The sequence below is a fragment of the Gymnogyps californianus genome, chromosome 1 (assembly GCF_018139145.2).
Source record: "Gymnogyps californianus isolate 813 chromosome 1, ASM1813914v2, whole genome shotgun sequence".
Lineage (NCBI taxonomy): Eukaryota > Metazoa > Chordata > Aves > Accipitriformes > Cathartidae > Gymnogyps > Gymnogyps californianus.
In genome coordinates, this window is record NC_059471.1 from 17,977,215 (window position 1) to 17,998,507 (window position 21,293).

Sequence of the window (21,293 nt, forward strand, 5' to 3'; positions counted from 1 at the left end):
AAAATTAATTTCTTGGGTGATAGCCCTTTTATTATAGGGCTACCCGATATAGGAAAACACAGTTCTATGGGTTTTCTTATTTTTTTTTTCCTGTACTCTCTTTTTTTTTTGTTCTCCATTACAGACACATACTGTACCTCCTTTCTAGAGTTGCTTACCCTGGGTCTGCATAAGAGTGCTGAAATCTCTCTTTTAAACTGACAGCATTGATTTTTTTTCAGCTTGCAGTGCTTGGAGTAATACTTCTAGGCTGAGCTGAAATGGGGTCCTGAGCCTGTGGGCAGGGGTCGGGAGAGGCCCTGGGGGAGGCCTGGCAGGGACAGTAAGCTCCAATAGTGCCCTCAGGGCCCTGACACCCACCCTAACACCCACCTCTTCTCTGAACAATTCTGGCCACCACACCTAATAATGCTCGTTTAAAGTCATTTTTCTTTTTCCAAGTAGGATTACCATTTTTCTATGTCATACTGTACATCCTTTAGAGAGATAAAAATTCATAATAATTTCTTATAGGAACATTACTTCTATTAAAAATAACATTCACAAATCTGACTGCCATCTCCATATTTTTTTCAAAACAGTCTGAAGTTACATCGTAGTACTGCAAATATTACATTGAAGATCCATCCTTTCACTGTGGGTGTTTTCAAGCTTCCATGTCTCATTCACAGACACTCAAGCACAATCTTCAGATGCAAATTCTTACATGCTTTCTGTCAAATCTCCTGAAGCATAGCAAGTAAACCTTGGTAGATAAGAAGAGTGTCGAGAGCCTCTCAGTTGAGGAAATTCTCCTAGCACTTGGCTGTTTCATTGAGAAAGGCTTTAGTGGTATTTCATTGACATCTTGTACTTCCAGGGTTGCTTCCTCTGGTTTGCTGACTACTTCTTTAGATAGGTGATCAAGATTCTGTGGAAAAATGGAAAGAAAACAGGTTAGTACAAAACAATCAAAGATTTAATGGAAACCCTGAAGTTTAACTTAAGCACGCACAATGTTACTTTTTTTTTTTTTAATTAAATAAAATCAACCCCTAGTTATCTTAAATTCCTGTAGAGATTTCAAAGGAAATGCTTAACTGGGGTACATGGCATGTGAACAAAGGTCTATGTAGCAGCATGAGGTAGCAGAAGAAATGGCACAGCAGGAGTGCAGGGAGTGATGCACATGCAACAAGTCAAGAAATTAAGACCAACCACGAAATGCAAGAAAGACTATAGGTAAGAATGGAGAATTGGCAGGATTTGGGTGTAGGGCCAACTGTAGTAAGCCCATGCTGTGAAGAAAGCCACACAACACAGATACAGAGCAACAGCAGTGTGATACAACTCAACTTGGCCCTGAGGTTTTGTCAAGAGAGAATATAAAGGATACCAAAGATTGTGCACCATTGCCACCATTCAGGATGAACCCAGAAAAAGCGATGAGGGCTTGATGGTCAGGGCACAGTGAGGGCTGACTGCTCCCTAGGAGCCAGGAGCTAAGTCTAATAACACAGCCCCTGAGCGAGGGAGCAGGGCATGCTCATGGGTGGCAGCCGGGGTCAACCAAGAGTCCAGCTCATCAGACAGGTCTGTGGTGAGGAGGCAGGTCCAAGGTCAAGCTGGGAAATCAATTCCCTGGTCAGGGTCAGGATGAGGATCAGGCTGAGGTCTGGTGGCCATAATCAGGGTCAGACACAGCCATTGATGACCAGGCAGGTCCACAGTGACAAAGTACGTCCCAGGTCAAGCCAGGAAGTCAGCCTGCAGCTCAGAGTCCCAGCCAGTAGGGTCTATGGCCAAGGACAGGCATGGCTGTGGCTGAGCTGGGGACCAACATGACATATGACATAACTCAGGCAGGGCCTGAAACTGCAGGGTGGAGCTGAGCCGGGGTGTAGGGGGAGGCCTCAGGTGAGGCTGGTCAGGGCCATTAAGGTCTATGAGTGCCCTCAGGGCCCTGACCTTGATACTTGGTGCCCCTTGTCCTCCTTGTCACCATAAATAACCCTGCCCAGACACATACACATTTGAGCTTATAAGTAGGAAAGACTGAGTATGCGTGAGAGTGAAATCTATGGAGAATGACTGCTACCGAAATAGGTGTTGTTTAAAATAAAAAATTGCCACCGCCTTCTCTGTGGTCTTGTATAGAGCCTTGTTACATTTATTGTTACAGCCATACTCCCTTCCTTCATTTCTCCAAATTGCAAGTAAACAACCATGCTTGAATCATTTATTTGTCAGCTTGTAAAACCAAATTTTTGTTCTCTCTCTCTCTCTTTATTACTCACAAGGATCTCTGGTTTTGCCACAGTTTTAGGGATAGTACTATTGCGAGACAACTGAAGTAGTCTTGCACATTATAGATAAATCAAATTTAACACAGTAGAATTTGTTCCTGTATAAAAGAGAAACTTTCACAAACCACTGGCTGTTTCTCAGGCAAGCCCCTCAGGGTGAGAGGACAGCAGAGAAAATAGAAAGGTGGCTCCTGGGCCTTTGCAGGCTCCCAGACCTCCAGCACGGGGCCGAGAGGCTCTCCAGCGTTTTACCTTCTACTGTGGGACACAGGACAGGCTGCTTTTGACTTTCTGGTTTTCCTGTCCTGGTATATGGACCTCTTGACTAATGAGCAAACAAATTATTAAAAAGCGTTGGAAACATATAAGCATAATTAACAGTGTTTTTCATGACAGCAGCATAAAAAGTTGTTTTAGAAATAGGATAGCAAGATATTATTTTCCATATAACTCTTTTCATTCAGGATTTATGTCCATAGTGACTCACAGACCACTGCTGCTGTTCTGTTATGAGAGATGAGCCTGTAGGCAAAACACAGACCAGGTGAACAAAGACAGCATGTTCAAACACAACACTTTTACCTGCACATCTACTTACAAAAAGGTTAAACTTACTCCAGTGCTGCAACAGCAGGAATTCTACAGAGAAAGGGTTTTGTTTGTTTTTGTATTACAGGCAGACAGATAGAAACGCTTCAAGTGGCAGCTGAGCCCTGCGACAGTCTGATCGTGTTACACTGGGACCTTGTTTTGTATGTCAAGTTAATGTGCTGTAATCGGGGGAAAGATGTGCCACCCCCCAGAAGCACATCCTTTGGGGTGGAACAGCACCTCCTGCATTTTTCACCAGGTACTTCTGGAAAAAAACATTTTTGTTTCAAGAATAAAACCTTCAGTATCCTTCCTCATTCATCTTAACAGCAAAAAAACCTCTAGAGAAAACCATTGCATTCGAAGCTGTACCTGGGAGGAGAGATCCCATTGGGGCATATTTAATGGAGATTCTTCCAGCCCTTCCTGAAATTAGGAACTTAATGTATTTTAAAGGGAAAACAAACATTTCTATGATCACAGGTTTCCCTGATCTCAGGGAGGAGGGAAAACATCTTCAGTGATACACTCAACACATGTATGGCAAAAGTAGAGCTAATTAAAAGACACTCCCTTTTCCCTCAGCTTTCTGGAATTCCAAACCCTCATCAGAGACAGTAATTATTTTGGGAGTCTTTCACTGTTCCCCTCATCAACGTGTTGACTTCCTTCTTATGACATTGCATAAATATGTTTGTAATTTTCTCTTCCTGATGTGGCACAATAACTCTGCAGCCTGGTTTTGTTTTTAATTCTGTGTGCTGAAGTGCTAAAACTGACTCAGCAAATCACTTCTGACTGTCAAACAACTGCAGAGTGATGCAGACCTTCCCCGCAGGGAGGGGTTAAGCATCGGTGCATGTAAAGATAGCATAATATAAATTTGCAGGTTGACTAAATCTAGTTACTTTGAGAGATATGCGCCTCTTACAGAGACCACTCTTATATCACCCAGTGTAAAACAACTCTGCGTGTTTCTAGTTTTCCCTGTGATATTCTGCCAACCCTTTGCATAATTCAAGGCTCTGAGCCAAGGCCGTTAAGATTGACTACAACTATGTTACGAAGGGTCAAAACCCACGTGAAATGGAGCTTGAGTCCAGCATCTTAAACACAAAGCCCACCGTCTGTCTCTCAACTGCTTTTTGATTTTTCCAAATGTCATTTTTTTCCCTGTGATGAATTAGCAAATAAAGCATTAACAGACTTACCACTGAACTCTTCCCCTTGCCTCTCCAACGCTGTATTTTAGAGGACAAAATTTATGACAGTACCAAGCACATACTCGTTTTCTGTTAAGGCTTTTATTTTTTTTCCGTTTTATAACCTCTACCACAGAGCACATCTTGCATGCTGCGCCCAGAGCTCATTTTTCGGGTTACAGTACGCGAAGTGTGATTTTTTCCTTCAACTTTCGTGCAACCCCTTAACCTTCCCACCGGGGGGGAAAGGCCCAGGGCGCCGCGCCGGGCGGCCGAGCCGAGCCGAGTCGAGTCGAGCCGAGCCGAGCCAAGCCAGGGCGGTCCGGGCCCGGGCCCTCCCCCGGCGGCGCGGCCTGCTGACGCGCTCCGCCTGCGCCCAGCCCCGCCCCCGGCGGTCGTGTGCGTCCCATGCGGGGCGGCGGGGGCAGCATGGGCCGGGCCGGCAGCGATGGCGGCGGGTCGGCGGCGATGGATCCGGTGCGCAGCTTCGAGCGCTGGAAGAAGAAATACACCCGGCGGACGAGGAGGCTGCGGCTGCAGCGCAAGGAGAGGAAGCGGCCCGAGTGGCAGGTGGAGCGGGAGGGCATCGGCCGCCTGGTGCAGCGCTACCCCGAGGTACGGCAGGGGCGGGCGGCTGGTGCTGCTGGGCCGGGACGGGGAGCGAGGGGCTTTGCAGGGCGGGGACTGGAGGACACCCGGCGGGTGGGCATGGCGGGCCTGCGGGGGGCGGAGGAGCGGCCCCTCTCCTCGTGTGGTGTGTGGGGGGGTAGGGCTGTGAGGAGGAGGAGAGGGAGGAGGTGGGGATCTGTGAGGGGGGAGTCCTGGGCAGGGGTGGGGAGCACTCCTGGTTGGCAGGGCTGATCCTCTGGCTGTTGGCGGTGCCTGTAGGTAACAGGTTTGTTGGGTGACACTGCTCTGTGGCAGGCAGAAGGGCTTTCACCTCCATGAGGCAGGGATGATCCTCCATTCCTTCCCTTTCTCCCCCCAGGCAGAGGAGGAGAGGGCAGTAACCGCAGTCCCAGTGGTTCTGGTGGAGGTGACTGTGGGCAGACTGTGGAGCCAGGGTTAGTGAGACCCTCAGGAGGGGAGCGAGTGGTTGAGAGCGCAGTGAGGAGGAGGTTGAAGCAGATGGTGGGAACGGTTGTAACCAGTGGCAGTTGGCCGTTCTGACCAGGCAGCATGGATGTCTTGCTCTTGGAGATAGGACACGTTTGTCTCCATAGAAGATGCCCTACAGGCAAACATCACACTAGAAGAGTATGTTGTTTAACCTCAAGTCAGGAAATAAGTATTTGAATATTAGAGCCAGGGTTAGTGGTGTTGGTTTTGTCACCCAGATTCCCTTGAATTCCTCTGGGAGATGGCCAGCTTTTGAGCCATACTGGTTAGCGGAAAGTACTGTAATTGTGAGTAACAGCTTAGATGTGCTCTGTCTGTGGTGTTGCTCTGCATCCTGCCAACTTTTGCTGAATTTGCAGCTACTGCTGGGGAGGAGCATGGCAGTTGTAATTGGTTATGCAGCACTCAGAGCAGCTGATAGCAGAGACTTTTTGGTGGTTGTGATTTGATTGACAAGATGGTATAGAAGAAACAAGTCTGTTACCATGAAGAGGTCGTGATAGCTCCTTCGGTTAAGATTCAGCAAGCTTCACACAATCATTGGCTTTACTGGTTTGAAAGCAAATGGTATACTTCCAAAGATGGTCAAATTACTGTTTTGAATCACAGATTATTTCTCAGGGGAAAAAATGGACTTATCATTCATTGTTTTTATGATAAAAGATAAAGATGGTAACTACATAAATTATTAACAGATTTTGTTGTGGATAAATGCCCGAGCAGCAATCCGACCCTCTCGGCCAACTCCCCCCAGTTTATATACTGGGCATGACGTTCCATGGTATGGAATATCCCTTTGGCTAGTTCGGGTCAGCTGCCCTGGCTCTGCTCCCTCCCAGCTTCTTGCACACCTGCTTGCTGGCAGAGCATGGGAGACTGAAAAGTCCTTAACTTAAGATAAGCGCTCCTTAGCAACAACTAAAACATCAGCATGTTATCAACATTATTCTCGCACGAAATCCAACACACAGCACTGTACCAGCAACTAAGAAGAAAATTAACTCTGTTCCAGCTGAAACCAGGACAATACAATAGATTGCTTTGTATTTCTGTGTGTTTGAACACAGACAGGGAGATGTGTAGTGAAATTAAGTTTGCATGTTGTCAGGCCCTAATAGTTTCTACATTTGATAGTAGCTTGCATTTACTTGATAATGCCATATGCAAATTAGGCTGCTGCGTTACCTTAAGGTACTATGGCATAATAGGGTATCTAGCTATTCTTTCTTCTCTCTCTCTCTCTTGTTTTGGAGTCCCATCACTGGTCATTTAATACTCTGAGCGGTAATCTTATAGATAAAGTGGTCAAGTTCAGGGGATAGCTTTTCTTCTGATGTAGTAGACATATGTGTGCAGAAGCTTAAGTAGTATGTTGCTCCTGTGTACTGAAACTGTATGTGTATGGCATGGGTGTATTGAGAGGCAGGAGCAGGATCACCAGAATCATCAACTGGAGGAGATGCTGGCTTTTTGGAGTGGATTACAGCCTCTTCATCTGTGAGACTGAATGGCCAAACATGACCCCTATTCAGCTGTCATTTGCCCTTAGTTGATCTGGATTCATTTGAGGAAGATGATGACTATGAAAAAAATCTACTTGCTTAGAAGGAGGCAGCAAGGCTGAAGTAGAAGATTTATCTTGGGCATTCAGTCTCGGAGATGAAGTGGCAGAAATATTTTGAAAAATAATCTCTGGGAAGCCAACATCTCTTCCACTTGATGCTGCCTTTGCCTCTTTGTTCTCCCCATACACAGCGTATATGTTTTCCATATACAGTTTTGCCGTATTTATGCTGTATGCATATATTAAATCCCTACATGCATCCCTATCTATTACAGTAGTTCTTATGGGGAAAAATTGCTTTGCTGTCTGTCACACCACTCTATTTTACAGGAGTGCATCCTTGGCAGATAGCAGGCTATGACTGTGTTGCTCACAGATGTATGTAAACAGGAGAAGGGTTTAAAAGGAACACATAAGCAGTGAGTTAATGAAACTACATTCTTTAAGGGAATGATGTAACCCATGCTTTTCCGTAGTGAGGTCAGTATTCCTTTCTTATCCTCATAAATTTTAGGGTGGTATATCTGGATTGTGGTGGGTAGATGTGCAATTCTCAGACTTTTTAGTTTGAGTAGTCCCCACTCTGATTTTCTGCAGTAGTCTGTTTCTCTACTCCTAGCCTTAAATATTTTGCATAATACTTAAATGCAGTCACTTTTCCCTGAAACATAGCCTGTACATTTAATACTTGCATTTAATTTCCACTCACTCTATGTAGATTTCTGTTTATACCAGCCTTATAGTCCCCTCTGTCAATTACTTCATAGATACTTGCATTTATTTGCTGTATATACGGCTACGTGAATATGTATGGATGCTTCTGTGTCACTCGTGCATGTGTGCACATGCATCTATTTATGGGACTTGGGTGATAATTAGAATCATAGAATCGGTTCAGTTGGAAAGGGCCTTTAAGATCATCGACTCCAACTGTTAACCTAGCACTGCCAAGTCCACCACTAAACCATGTCCCTAAGCGCCACATCTACAGTCTTTTAAATACCTCCAGGGATGGTGACTCAACCACTTCCCCGGGCAGCCTGTTGCAGTGCTAGACAACCATTTCAGTGAAGAAATTTTTCCTAATACCCAATCTAAACCTCCCCTGGCACAACTTGCGGCCATTTCCTCTCGTCCTATCACTTGCTACGTGAAAGAAAGAGACCAACCCCCACCTCACTACAACCTCCTTTCAGGTAGTTGTAGAGAGCGATAAGGTCTCCCCTCAGTCTCCTTTTCTCCAGGCTAAACAACCCCAGTTCCCTCAGTGTCTCCTCATAAGACTTGCTCTCTAGACTCTTCACCAGCTTCGTTGCCCTTCTTTGGACACGCTCCAGCACCTCAATGTCTTTCTTGTAGTGAGGGGCCCAACACTGAACACAGTATTTGAGTTGTGGCCTTACCAGTGCCGAGTACAGGGGGATGATCACTTCCTTAGTCCTGCTGGCCACACTATTGCTGATACAAGCCAGGATGCTATTGGCCTTCTTGGCCATCTGGGCACACTACTGGCTCATATTCAGCCGGCTGTCGACCACCACCCCCAGGTCCTTTTCTGCCAGGCAGCTTTCCAGCCACTCTTCCCCAAGCCTGTAGCGTTGCATGGGGTTGTTGTGACCCAAGAGCAGGACCCAGCACTTAGCCTTGCTGAACCTCATACAATTGGCCTCGGCCCATCGATCCAGCCTGTCCAGGTCCCTCTGTAGAGCCTTCCTACCCTCAAGCAGATCAACACTCACACCCAACTTGGTGTTGTCTGCAAACTTACTGAGGGTGCACTCGATCCCCTCATCCAGATCATTGATAAAGATATTAAACAGAACTGGCCCCAGCACTGAGCCCTGGGGAACACCACTTGTGACTAGCCGCCAACTGGATTTAACTCCATTCACCACCCCTCTTTGGGCTCAGCTATCCAGCCAGTTTTTTTACCCAGCGAAGAGTACACCCATCCAAGCCACAAGTGGTCAGTTTCTCCAGGAGAATGCTGTGGGAAACAGTGTCTCTGTGGAGCTTGGGGCAGCATAGGTAAGGATTGGGTAGTGGGAGGTTGTGTTTGTGTGTATTTAAGAGAGGCTGGTAGTGGTCAGGCACGTATCCATCAGAATGAAGACAGGGTAAACATATGTTTGTATTAGGATAGCTTTGGGAACTCCTGGTCTCAACTATTCTGGGGTTTTGCTGTCCTCTAGCTCCAGGAGTTTCCTGCCTGTGAACATACAGGTGGGTGCCCACCTAGCTTCCTGTCTTCAGTCCTTCGTTTCTCCTTTTCTGGTCCCTGACAAGGTTTTCCACTTGTCTCCTGCATTTATTCCCTACTACCCTGGACCTGGTTATAGTGGGGGTGGGGATTGTGAGGAAGTACCATGTGCTTGAATCTTCAGGGGTCTCCAGTGAGTTCTGCATGAGGCAGATCCCTTCTTAGGGACTACGGAATTAGAAAGCTCTTCGGTAAGCTCCTCTCTGTGAGGAGCACTGGCTGGGGTCTGGCACGCAGGCTGTGGGTGGGTTAGGTCTTCATGTGCTTTTGTCATCTTGCATGTGGCATGGAATAGGGGCAGCATGGCTGCTGGACGCAAGAGTATCCACCTTGCCCTCCCTCTTACAGTATGTTGTCTATAATTTCCAGTGTGAGAGTGACTGCAATGGATAAACAAGACAAAATTAAACAACAATGAAGAGATAGCCAAGATACTTTGTTACTGGATTTTTTTTTTTGTCATTTGTTGACATGTGATGGCAAATGTGTGGCAGCATAGATGGAAAATGTGAAATTTAGTTTCAATGTGTCCAAATCTTGGGACCATTTTCTGTGTTACGTGTTCATAGGTGATCTGTTATCTGTTGATTCCGTGACTTTGTTGCCTAACTGTAAGGCTGTTGATAAACGTTGTTTTCTCCATCCAGTTGTGCTCATGAAAAGCATTAACAGCCTAACTGATGTGCTGGGGAACTGTTTGTGTAAAATCTTTCTAGTCTGCTTTATGTCAAGTTAGTCAAGTTAGATCAGAATACCATTTGAAGTATTTGAAATGAGCTGGCTGCTCTCACCTAGAGCAGATTAGAGAGAGCTCACAAGTACAGATTCCCACCACCCAGAAGTTGGTGGTGTTTTCCACTGGTGCGTGTAGATATGGAATAGATCTATCAGAAGATCTACCTCTAACACCAGTCCTTCTTACTCCTGCCATTCAGACTTTATTTAAAAATAAACCAGTATCTTTGCAGTTTAAGGGTACTACGACAGATCATTCTTGTGGTCCTGGAAGTTTGTAGGGCAGAGAAATAATATAGGAAGCTTTGTGACATGACCTTTCCTAACATTCCTGTGCCTCACTCTTTTAATACTGTTCTCACTTTTTTTTCCTTCTTGGACATCTTTAAAAGAGCTAGGCTTATGCATGTAATGATTTTTAAATTGATTTAGAGGAGTTTAAGGTAGAAGAGCAGAACAATATTTGTCTCCTTTGTGATTAATACATCCATTCTTACAGGACCATCTAGAGTTAAAAAGCAGCTGACCACTGAAATACTTAAAGCAGCCTTAATTATTTAGAACAATTTCACATTGCTGCAATAGCCCATTTCATGTGTCACAAACCTATTAAAATCTGTCCCTTTAGTTGCACATAATGGATTGCTTGAATTATTTTTTGATGTTAGTAAAATAGTTTTCCCTCCTGTAGGCATACTTTTCCTATGCGGACAGTCTCTTGGTTGAAATTAAACTGAACCTGTATATATCACTGAGTTGTGATCCTTTAACATGCAAAATAAGACTGGGAATTAGCCCAGTATGCAGTATTGCATTTGATATATAACATTTTCCAAATTATTAACTAAATTTGGAAATATTTGTCAGAAATTCCAATTTGTGAAAGTCAGAAAAAGACTTTTTTATGGTAATTTCTGATAGTAGCTTTCTCCCCTTCCCAGAAATGTACTAGCTTAAAGTACGTGCTTCTCAGCACAAGTAGGTTTTATAAAAATAATTCACCTTTAAGATTTCTAAGTAACATTTGGCAAAAGTTTAATTGCTCTGCTAGGACACAGTGAAAGTTTGAAATCTACGTTGCAAGAGCTTTGTCTTGAAATATGTCAAAAGTGGCTTTTAATAAGGGTGTTATTACCTTTTATCTAGAGATAAAATTCATGCGTTAAATTACTTTTCGTGTTTTTACTAGAGAGAACTAGGCTGAAAAGAGTAGTGTTGCAATCTAGGTGCTTTAAACAGGTATAAACACTCAGTTTTCTATAATAGGCAGAGCCTGCAGAAGGCTTGGTACTTCAAGTAGATATAAGGCTGATCTGACAGCTCAGTAGCTCTTTATTTGAGGCGTTCTCTGGAATTGTTATCACGAATTGTCAGGAACATCTGAGGGCCGTTTTGCTTGGTCCCTGTGTTGGGAGATTTCTGTTCAGCAGTCTGTTAGAGCTAAACGACACCTATTAGAAATGCATGAGTTGTGTAAGCTCCGAGTTTGACATTTGGAAATCTCAGTTTATGGATGCTAGTCAGTATGCATTCAAAGCTGTGTAGTCTACCTTCCTCTTCATCTGCTCCGGCTTTATAAATACAGTAGTCTCTTTATTATTTTTTTTTCTGAGTTCTGTGTTTTTTTCTGTCCTGCTGCTATTTTTTTGTTGTGAACTTTGCCAGTGGAAGCTGTCCACATCTTTTGATGATCTCCTATCCGCCAGAACAGACTTGAAAATATTACATTTGTCTTAAGACAATGTAGTTGACATCTCGATGTTTTTGTAAATCATTGAGCCAACTCATGGACTCAAACACATGCCCTTGGGGGTTTTGTGTGTGTGTAATTAACAGCTCTCAAGTATGCTGTAGAGGTGGATGCATACAAGTAAATTAGTAGGTGTCAGGACAATGAACTACTTTTTTAGTATGTTTTGTACCTTGTAGGACAGCTCTAAAAAATTAAGTATACCAAGTGGTAGAGGTTGGTGAACGTGGTGAGCTTCAGGACATAGGTGGGCTCTTCTTGTCCCAATCAGGTAGATGCAAGATTGCTGCAGTTCTGGGGGCTACAGAAGTTCTGATTTTTGGAGATACTGTGTGTATGTGAAATGCTTAGCATGAGGTTTAATTGTAAGTTATGTCTGGGGCTTGTGGCACGCTGCATTGTAGAAAACTTAGACCTTGCTTACATACTGCAGTATCTTTTTAAAAGGTGATTTTTAAAAATTTTTTAATTTTTTTTTTCTGAAGAATACTGCATCCGGTTTTGGATCCCCCAATAAGAAAGACATCAATAAATGGATCCAGTTCAGTGGAGGGCCATTGAAATGGTGGAGGCTGGAGCACGTGCCCTGTGAGGAGAGGCTGGGGGAGCTGGGCTTGTCAGTCTGTAGCAGGGATGGCTTTGGGGTTGGGACGGGGACCTTACAGAAGCCCCCAGTGCCCGCGGGGAGATCATTGACGAGATGGCGCAGGGTGGAAGAATGAGAGACAACTGGTGTAAGTTGACAGAAGAGAGGCTCAGCCTGGAACGCTTTTTCCCCATGGGGATAGTTGGGCAGAAGCACAGGTTGCCCAGAGAGGCTGACCAGTCTCCATCCTTGAATGATTTCAAGACTGGACTGGATGAAGCCCTGAGCAGTCTGATCTGACCTCAGAGCTGACCTGCTGTGAGCAGGAGGTTGGAGCAGAGGCCTCCTAAGGTCCCTTTCAGCCTGAATTGTTTTGTGATTTCTTGATGATCTGAGCTATAAATTGTGCTCTTAGCCTGCATGGTTAAATTATATCTTATTACTTAATAAACAGTTTATGGTAGAAGAGTGGTTTGGCTTAGGTCAAACTAGTATAGATTGCCTCAGCAGCTAACTTGGATCAGGTCATACTGAACTACTATATATTTATGTTAACAGCAACTTAAAGAATGCTATTTAATTTCTCTGTTATGCTTAGATTGTAAGCGCTGATTAAACTTATTTGTTTCAGATAAATGCAAGTGAAATTCAAAGATTTTCAGATTTTCCATTGTCAAAGAAAACCCTAAAAGGTGAGTACAAAAGTTTTCTTTGGAAAGTAATTTAAGTAAAAATGAATGTAGTATTTATCTGCATCTGAACTTTTTTTTGCTTTAAACTATGTTTTAGGTAAGTATTGCCATGTACAGTGTTTTCTAAACGGGGGAATACATCTCTGGACAAGACAAAAATAAAGTGTTGTTTTTTTGGTTTTTTTCTTTTTCCCCCTCTCCCTCCCCTTCCCACACTGCAAATACTAGGATTGCAGGAAGCTCAGTATCGCGTGGTAACGGAGATACAGAGGCAAACCATAGGTTTGGCTTTACAAGGTAAAGATGTACTTGGAGCTGCAAAGACTGGATCAGGCAAAACCTTGGCTTTTATTGTCCCGGTAGGTAATTTACATCCTTCCATTTGTACTTAAACCAAGTTATCCGGGAAGTATTGGATGTCAAACAGCTTAGGTTAATAGATCCTGGGAGAAGAGTTACAATTCAGCTGATCTAGATGTTCCAAGAAAGCTAAGATACTAATTTAATAAAGCTGCTGGAGGTTGTGAACGAAGTATATTTTTGGCCCTAGGAATATTCTGACACTTAGAAATTCCGTTTTGATCTTTACATTAGTAGACCCTGTGTGATTTAGGAAGTGCTTTGTTTTTCTCTCAGGAACCTGTTTTCCTGGTGCAACTCTAGTTGTCCAGTTCTTTTAAAATTTGAAAACTAAGTGTATGAAATAGAATGGTGAAATTTCTTCACTTCCTTAGACTTTTTTTAGATGAGTGGTTTTCACCCCTTTAAAATTTTAGGATTTGGACCTTATGTAGTAAACTTAAGCTTAGTGATTGTGGACTTCCATTTCCTTGTTGTCTTTTGTGAACTCCTTAGAAATCACTTCTAGGTGCAAGCAGGAAAACAGGATGAAAACCCCTGTCATGGATAATTCATGTTTGACTGTTTTACTCAAAACATCATTCTCTGCATTTCATTTCTTCAAGTTGAAAGTATAATTGAGACATTTGCTTAAAGTGCACATATAAGTGGATACAAACCCCGTCATGTTATGATTAGATAAAGGGAAAAATAAATGTTGTTTGATTATGGAGTGTTTTTGGTTTAAACATCACTTGCATTTTTGTAAGCATAAATTTCTTTGGAGCCTATTCTGTTGGTAACTGTGGGAACAGTAGTAGGTGTTTTGAACACCCTCTCTAGTTGAGAAGATTTATGCTTTATGTTGGTTTTTTTTTAAAATTTATTTTTTATTAGTAAAGAATAAAAAAATGTAGGTGCCTTCAAAAGATACTCTTGTGAACTTGAGAAACAAAAGTGAGATTGCTCAAGTAGTTAATCTAGGAGTAGAAGTTTGTTTTACAAACCTTATTTTAAAACAGTTTTAGTGGAGAAAAGTGATAAGAGAGGAGCTGGAGAGATGAAGAGTGGAAAAAAAAAAATAATTAATTGTACAAGGATGCTTAACAGCCTTCAGTATTTCAGAGTGCTTCCGGTATTCATACCTATGAAATCTTTGTGTTAGGATTAGCTGACTAAGACAGTGTTTCTGCAGTGTGAGTTCGTAAGAGGAGGAATAATCCTGGTCTGAGGTGTATGGCAACTTTAGTTGGAATGCTCTGTATATCACATGTGTGGATAGTACTGCTTCAAGTCTATAACCAGAATTAAAGCTGCAAAAATTGACTTCTAGTTGCTCATTCTGTTTCTGGTTCCCACAAAACCTTATGAGCAGGGAAGTTTCTTGTGTTTTTCTACATCTGATTTCTATTCTCATATAAATGATTAAAGCTTAATTTCCAGAATTTAGCAGAGTAGGATTAATAGTGCAGTAGAATGTTTACAATTTACCACCCATTACTGTCTGTCATAGATTGGTACTGGGGAATTTTGCTGCAGCAAGTATCGTTACCATCGGTGAGAATTGATATATAATCAAACTATGTGAAATGTATACTGATGTTTCTTCAAGTCATCATTTTAATTAGTGTGGCTTTATCTTTTTTCATGACACTTCTTGTTAGAAATTTGTTGTTGTTACATATTTTCCTTCTGAGATTTTTATAATGAGAATACGGTAATTTTTTTCAGGCTTTGGAACTCCTGTATCGCCATCAGTGGACTTCAGCTGATGGACTGGGAGTTTTGATAATATCGCCTACCCGGGAACTGGCATATCAAACCTTCAAGGTTCTGCGTAAAGTTGGAAAGAATCATGAGTTCTCAGCTGGCCTTATCATTGGAGGAAAGGTGTGTCCTTTCTCAGAGTTTGCTGTATGGAAGCATAAATGAGTGCTATGTTAAGTGCTAGTTTAGGAAGAAACCCTGGAAATGAAAAGTCAGGGAAGAGAGTAGTTAATGGGAACCTATCAGCGACCCACTTGTTTTCCTGTCTGTGTACTCTGTGTCTTTTGAAGCTTTTGCCTATTTACAGTCCAGGTTACATGACTGGATGGACTTTCCTGCCAAGTCTTCCAGGACTATCCTGTTAATTCAGGTTGTTCTGAAATACTTTGTGCTCAAGCCACAAGGGTGAGCGTGCTGAAGAAATTGTGGTATCTCTGTAGAAACAGGAAAGGCTGATCCTTGACTGTTCTTTCTAAAAACTGTCAATGGGTTAAGCTGACCTGACCATCTCTGGTACTGGGCTTCTAGTGTGGACAACTAGAGCTAAGCTGGTTTAACTCCTTTTCAGGATCTGAAAGAAGAGTCTGAAAGAATCCACCAGATAAATATGCTAATTTGCACTCCAGGACGGCTTCTACAGCACATGGATGAAACTTCATATTTCTATGCATCTGATCTGCAAATGTTGAGTAAGTTTTTTAAGTACTTGAAAGTACTCAGAAATATTTTGTAGCAGTTCATAATTGTGTGGAGCACTTGCTTGGGTAAAAAGCAAGTGCTTATCCTAGTCGTGGTATGTAGATGAAATGGCGTTTCATCACATACACATGATGAACATGAAGTTCATGATGCGTGAACATCAAGTTCACACATGTACAAATTAAAATAGAAAACAACAAAACCCCTTTCTTGTGTGTACTTTCTCTGAAACAGTTGCTGAGCGTGCCTTCCTTAGGATGATAAGAACAAGTAGGTGGGTTAGTAAGGAACCCAAAACCAAATGTAGTGTCCCATATAATCCTTTAGATCTGTCTTGGCTAACGCTGACCTTTCCTTTCTGGCTATGGCTCTCATGTTTTTCCTGACATGATAATTAACTATATGGAATATCCATTGCAGTGTGTGTGTTTTGGGCCAGTTCTAGAAAACACTTTTCTTTGAATTTTAAGACAGATTGCTGCTTCTTTCATTGTTTTGTTAGCATTGTTAACATTGTTTTTCGTCCTTCCAACCTGAACAAAAATTTCAGTGTAATGAAAAGGTTTGCCTGCGACTAAGAACTGCATAATCTTTAGCATAGCTTGAGGAACTTAGAAGCAATTAAGAAGCTAATGAAACTGATAAAATGTGAAATTATGCTTGCTACACTTAGTACAATTCATGGCAGTTAGACAAGAATTGCATTAAATGTAGACCCTTTTCTTAAAGCTTTGTCTCTGTGCTACTCTGTTTATACCCTGTGTTTCAGTGGTAAATTCAGCTTAGGTACAGGAGAGTCTGTTTTGCTCTGTCATGAATAGTACAGCACTGTTTTATATTCCATGCTTTTATTTCAGTAATAGGACAGGGAGTTTGTAATTTGCAGTCTGTCTGCAAATTGCTGAACTGTTTACTTGAAATGCTGATCTTCTGTGCTTCAGCGTGTGAAACTGAGAGCTGTAGTGCATCGATTATGGGAAATGCTATGATTTCTGTTGCAATTTTAAAATAAATGTATTTTCTGGAGTACATGAATATCTAAAGAGAATCTTGTCATATACAGTAATTAAGTTAATCTCTGCCGTTTAAGTAGGCATGGAATTTTGTACTATATGGATTTAATGTATGATTTTTTTTTTTTAATAAATAAAGCTAAAACCAGATTTTCTCAAATCTATCTCTCAATTTAGTTCTTGATGAAGCTGATAGAATTCTAGACATGGGGTTTGCTGATACAATGAATGCAATCATAGAAAATCTACCTAAGAAACGCCAGACCTTGCTTTTTTCTGCAACACAGACAAAATCAGTGAAGGATCTTGCACGGCTGAGTCTGAAAGATCCAGAATATGTTTGGGTTCATGAGAAAGCGAAATTCAGGTATGTTGGGATATTTTTTTTTTTTTTTTCCCGGGGGGTGGGTGGGGGTGTGTGTGTGTGTGTGTGTGTGTGTGTTAAACAGATAGTGATCGTATTTAACTGCTGCTCTGACTGTCAGTTTCCTGAATTCAAAGTTATGTTGTGCATCCTTGTTCCTACAGTGTCTGATCCTATTGTGTGCCTTCCTGAAAGCAAGGAATTTCCAGATAAGAGAGTACTAGTTCTGACTGGATCATTACAGGGAGGCTGAACCTGCACTTCTCTCGTGGCTCCTCAGACAGGTTCTCAGACTGGAAATTTTTTTCCTCAGGAGCAAGCTCCAGAGTAGATTATAGCCTGAATGGAGTAGTGTCCTGGCTCTAGCAGCACTCATTTCTGAATTGCTCCTTTTTTTTGTTGTTTGGCTTCCTTGCCTCCTGGCATGTGCATACTTACTGTGCAGAACCACCACGTGTTGCACAAACACAGTTCTGTGTGCTGTTGATAAATCTAGCTGTCCGAGGAAATGCTACCCTATTGGGAAAGTGCAGAATGACAGTCTTGTTTGTGTATTCAATATTAGGTGCCCAAAGGAAAGCATGTGGCATTAATCCATGTGCAGTAAGTCTTGTGGCTTCCTGACATGCTGGGTTTACTGTGCGTGTTCAGGACTCCAGCCCTGTGCGCACAGAATAAATGTCATGCCATACAGTTTGGATCAGAATGGGAGGCCCTTGCTAAAAATGAAGTATGTGGTCTGCCAAGCTCAAAAACTTTAATGTGTCACTAAATGAAAAAATGTACATGTTGCTTTTTGGCACATTTTTTTTCTTCTGAAATCTAAATGAAGAACGTTATTTATTTTGCATTTCTATGGGCTCGATCATCTAAGTGTCAAATTGCTTATGAACATGTGTGATTCTTTTTCTGCTCTTCCATGAAATATGCATGTATTTCCATATGTAAGATGCAGCAGAAAGGTGAAGCACAGTGATAAAAATGGCTTTCCCAAGAGCAAATGAGGAATCTGTGAAATGATTTTGCAAAATGAACAGCAGAACCAGGTTGAATCTTGAGGCAGTTTTAATTATTTGATTTGATTACCTCTGTATTGTACTGCAAATACCTTTTTTTAATCAGTAGTACTGTCAAAGGCATCTTAAATAAGCATGATTGCCGGAAAAAATTGTGTGGTTAATACCCTCTTAGCAGAAGAGGATGTACAAGCCTAGTATGTAGTCTTCATTTTGGGGACTGACTATACATCTGTTTCACAGATCTCGCATTTTTTGTGAAGTCTATTTTAAAGTGCATTTAATTTTTTTAAATATTTGGGAGAGTGCAATTAGATAATAAACTGAATGAAAAAAAAAGTATTCGTTTTAGAATTTACTGCCTTAGTATATAATAGGTTATTGCCTTATGAAAACAGTTTCCTCTGAAAGACTTACAAAGCAAAAGGGGCTGTGGCATAACTCAAATTGAATTGCAGAATAAAAACTGGAGCAGCGTCTTGTAATTTCATCCTCCTAAGTGGCTACCTTTAGTAAAGTAATTTTGAATACCCTTGATCTGTTTAGGGTGAAGCAGAGGGACTGTAAGAGGTGAGCATTTAGATGTATTTCAAGGGCAAATATGCCAAAGAATTTTTTAAAATTTTATTTTGTAAAGAACAGAAAGGTGAGTTAAGATGACAATTCAGAGCTTTACAAAGTCACTTTGCATGTCAGGATGTAATCAGCGGAAGTACATCAATGCTCTTTTTTTGTGCATGATTAGACTGTGCTTTGACATTGCCTTAAGCACAAATGATGCTTTAATAGGACTAATAGACAGAATTGCATTTTAAGTCAAGGCAATTTGAATGTCGCTGCTTAGACATGGAAAGAATTTGGCTTGCTAGTAGTAAATGAATTTAGAAGTAATGTCAAGAGTTGTCCCCTCCTCCCCACTGGCTTTTAGTAAGGAAATTGATTCGTCTTTCAAGAGTAGCTTTCTAGTGGAGCTGCTAAGACTTGTTCCTCAAAGTGGGAGAACTTTCCAGCCTGACTCTTTTCCTTTCTCCTTTTTCTGGGTATTTGTCAGATACTCTTGACTTAAAAGAAAGGTCAGGCGGCTCTGTAGATACTGTATGCCTGTGTATTCTCTCTCTTCCCTTCTTTTCTTTCTCATTTTAATGTTATGGGAACTAACGGTATCTAAATGTACTTTTTGGGGTTTTTTTCAGTACCCCGGCAACTTTGGATCAGAACTATGTTGTTTGTGAGCTTCAGCAAAAAGTAAACGTGTTATACTCTTTCCTGAGAAGTCACTTGAAAAAGAAGAGCATTGTGTTTTTTGCAAGCTGTAAAGAGGTATGGCTATTCCCCCCTCTTCCCCTGTAGCATTTAAAACTATTAAAATGAAGATATTCATGTAGATATCAAGGCACCAGAGAGGTGAGATTCTGGACTAGTTTGCAACAGGAAATTGCGGGAGGAACCAAAGATCACCTACTCATATAGGCATGTCACGCAGGGCCTTGCTGCTGGGAAGCTCAGTGACCCAGGCTTGATGCAGGAAGGTCCTGGAGGCCTCAGTGTACTCAGCCATTTTTGTGCTCTGCTGTTAATAATGAATGCTAGAAGTTATGTCGCTGAGGGCCAGCTATTTCAATTTTGTCTCATGACACGTTTCATAGTTGGATTACAAAGTATTTTAATAGTTGTACCTACTTTCTTTACAAGCTTTTAAATCTGCCTATATAAGAAATTATAATTGTGAAATAGTGCAGGAAAAGGTTTTTCTTATGGTTATATAGGAAGTAATCCTTCAGATGCCTACTTGTGTAAATGTCCTGGGACTATTCTGTTGAAGTTATTTGTATGTGTTTGTATGGCACAGGTATTTATTTCGGTAACTACTGCATGTATCGAATATTTTACAACATACAATAGTCTAGTAAATATTCATTGCAGTTCTTCCACTTGTGCAAGAGGTTACAGTATTTTTGTTGTTCTGCAGTTGGCTGGTGAGTACAGTGAGGTGATAGGCTTAGTTGTACAGAAATTCCCTGAGCTGCAGCTGTTCCTGCAATATATGCAGTTTCTGTAGCTATTTTCTTAAAAAAAAATTAGATAGCTGCCTGCTACAAAATAATGCTGCATCATGGTGCTGTATGTAAGAGTAAAGAGACTGCTTTTATTAAGAGAAGCTGTTGAAGCTTAAAATAGTAAACCAAGACTGTGTAGACTGCTTTGAGTTGCATGCGGAAGACACTACACCCCTCCAGTATTGTCTAAAAGCAGTGCTTCTGATGGACTTCTGATACTTCGGTCCCTTGCATACAGCCTAACTAGTCATGTCCCAAGTCGTTCTTGCTGTTACTTACTCTGGTTCCTTTTAGGAAATGCCATCAAAAGGCATGCCAATCCTTTGCCAGTTTGTTTCCTCTTTTGGTACCTGGGCGTGTGACAAAGTCTCAAAGTAGCATCTCTTGTCTGATGTGGAGAAAAGTATTTTATTTGATATGCTAAGTCTGTTGCTATATACTGGGTATGATCTTAACAGGTTTAACATTGCATGGTAAATTTCCGCCCCCCCGATTTGTTGGGTAGGTCCAGTATCTATTCAGAGTGTTCTGTAAGCTTCAGCCTGGTCTTCCTGTACTGGCACTCCATGGCAAGCAGCATCAGATGAAGAGAATGGAAGTCTACACTTGTTTTGTTCGGAAAAAGGCGGCAGTACTTTTTGCTACAGATATTGCAGCTCGTGGCCTGGGTATGTATCCACAGAAGCAATAGTTATTCACAAAGTGATGATCTAACCCTGTTGAGATATCAGACTTTATGCTCTGAAGACCAACCTGATTTGTAAGAAATGAAGCTGTAGTTTGCTTAAGAGCTCATTAGGGTATCTCAGAAGAGATATGCTTCTTAGAGTTCTGCCATTTCTTTACTGAAGAGCCTGACTTCATTTGTGCTTGTTTCTTCTTTTTGTCCCAGAAAGACCTGTGTTGTCACTAGTTGTGTAATGGCATTTGTTAGTGAGGTAGTCAGTGGAAGCTGTCATTTATTTATTTATTTATTAAAGTCTGTAGACAATCTAGTTTTTCCAGCCATGTTCTGTGACAAATATCTGGAACGAGAGAAAATGGAAATAGTGATGTATTTGCTTACTACATGCCATAAAGCAAGATTTCAGCAGTTTTACGTATTTCTGATGTGCCTGTATCCTGTGGGTTATTCCAAAGGATATGAAAAATTACTAACCTACCAGCATGTGGAAGTGAAAACCTGAAGAAATTTTAATGTCTGAACTATGAATGGCATTATAGGACTGCATTCTTAAGGAGGCAGAAAAATAC

The 21,293-nt window shown here is 41.8% G+C and overlaps 1 protein-coding gene across 1 annotated transcript in view; it reads left to right on the forward strand.

The window, feature by feature from the left end:
• Positions 1–4,507: 4,507 nt before the first annotated feature.
• Positions 4,508–21,293, forward strand: part of DDX10 (DEAD-box helicase 10) — a 206,914-nt gene continuing 190,128 nt past the window's right edge. Inside the window, exons 1-8 of the mRNA XM_050913612.1 lie at positions 4,508–4,693; positions 12,724–12,784; positions 13,013–13,143; positions 14,855–15,013; positions 15,459–15,579; positions 16,780–16,969; positions 19,176–19,302; positions 20,545–20,707. Of these exons, the coding sequence (XP_050769569.1) occupies positions 4,508–4,693; positions 12,724–12,784; positions 13,013–13,143; positions 14,855–15,013; positions 15,459–15,579; positions 16,780–16,969; positions 19,176–19,302; positions 20,545–20,707 (1,138 nt within the window). The remainder of the gene's footprint in view (positions 4,694–12,723; positions 12,785–13,012; positions 13,144–14,854; positions 15,014–15,458; positions 15,580–16,779; positions 16,970–19,175; positions 19,303–20,544; positions 20,708–21,293) is intronic.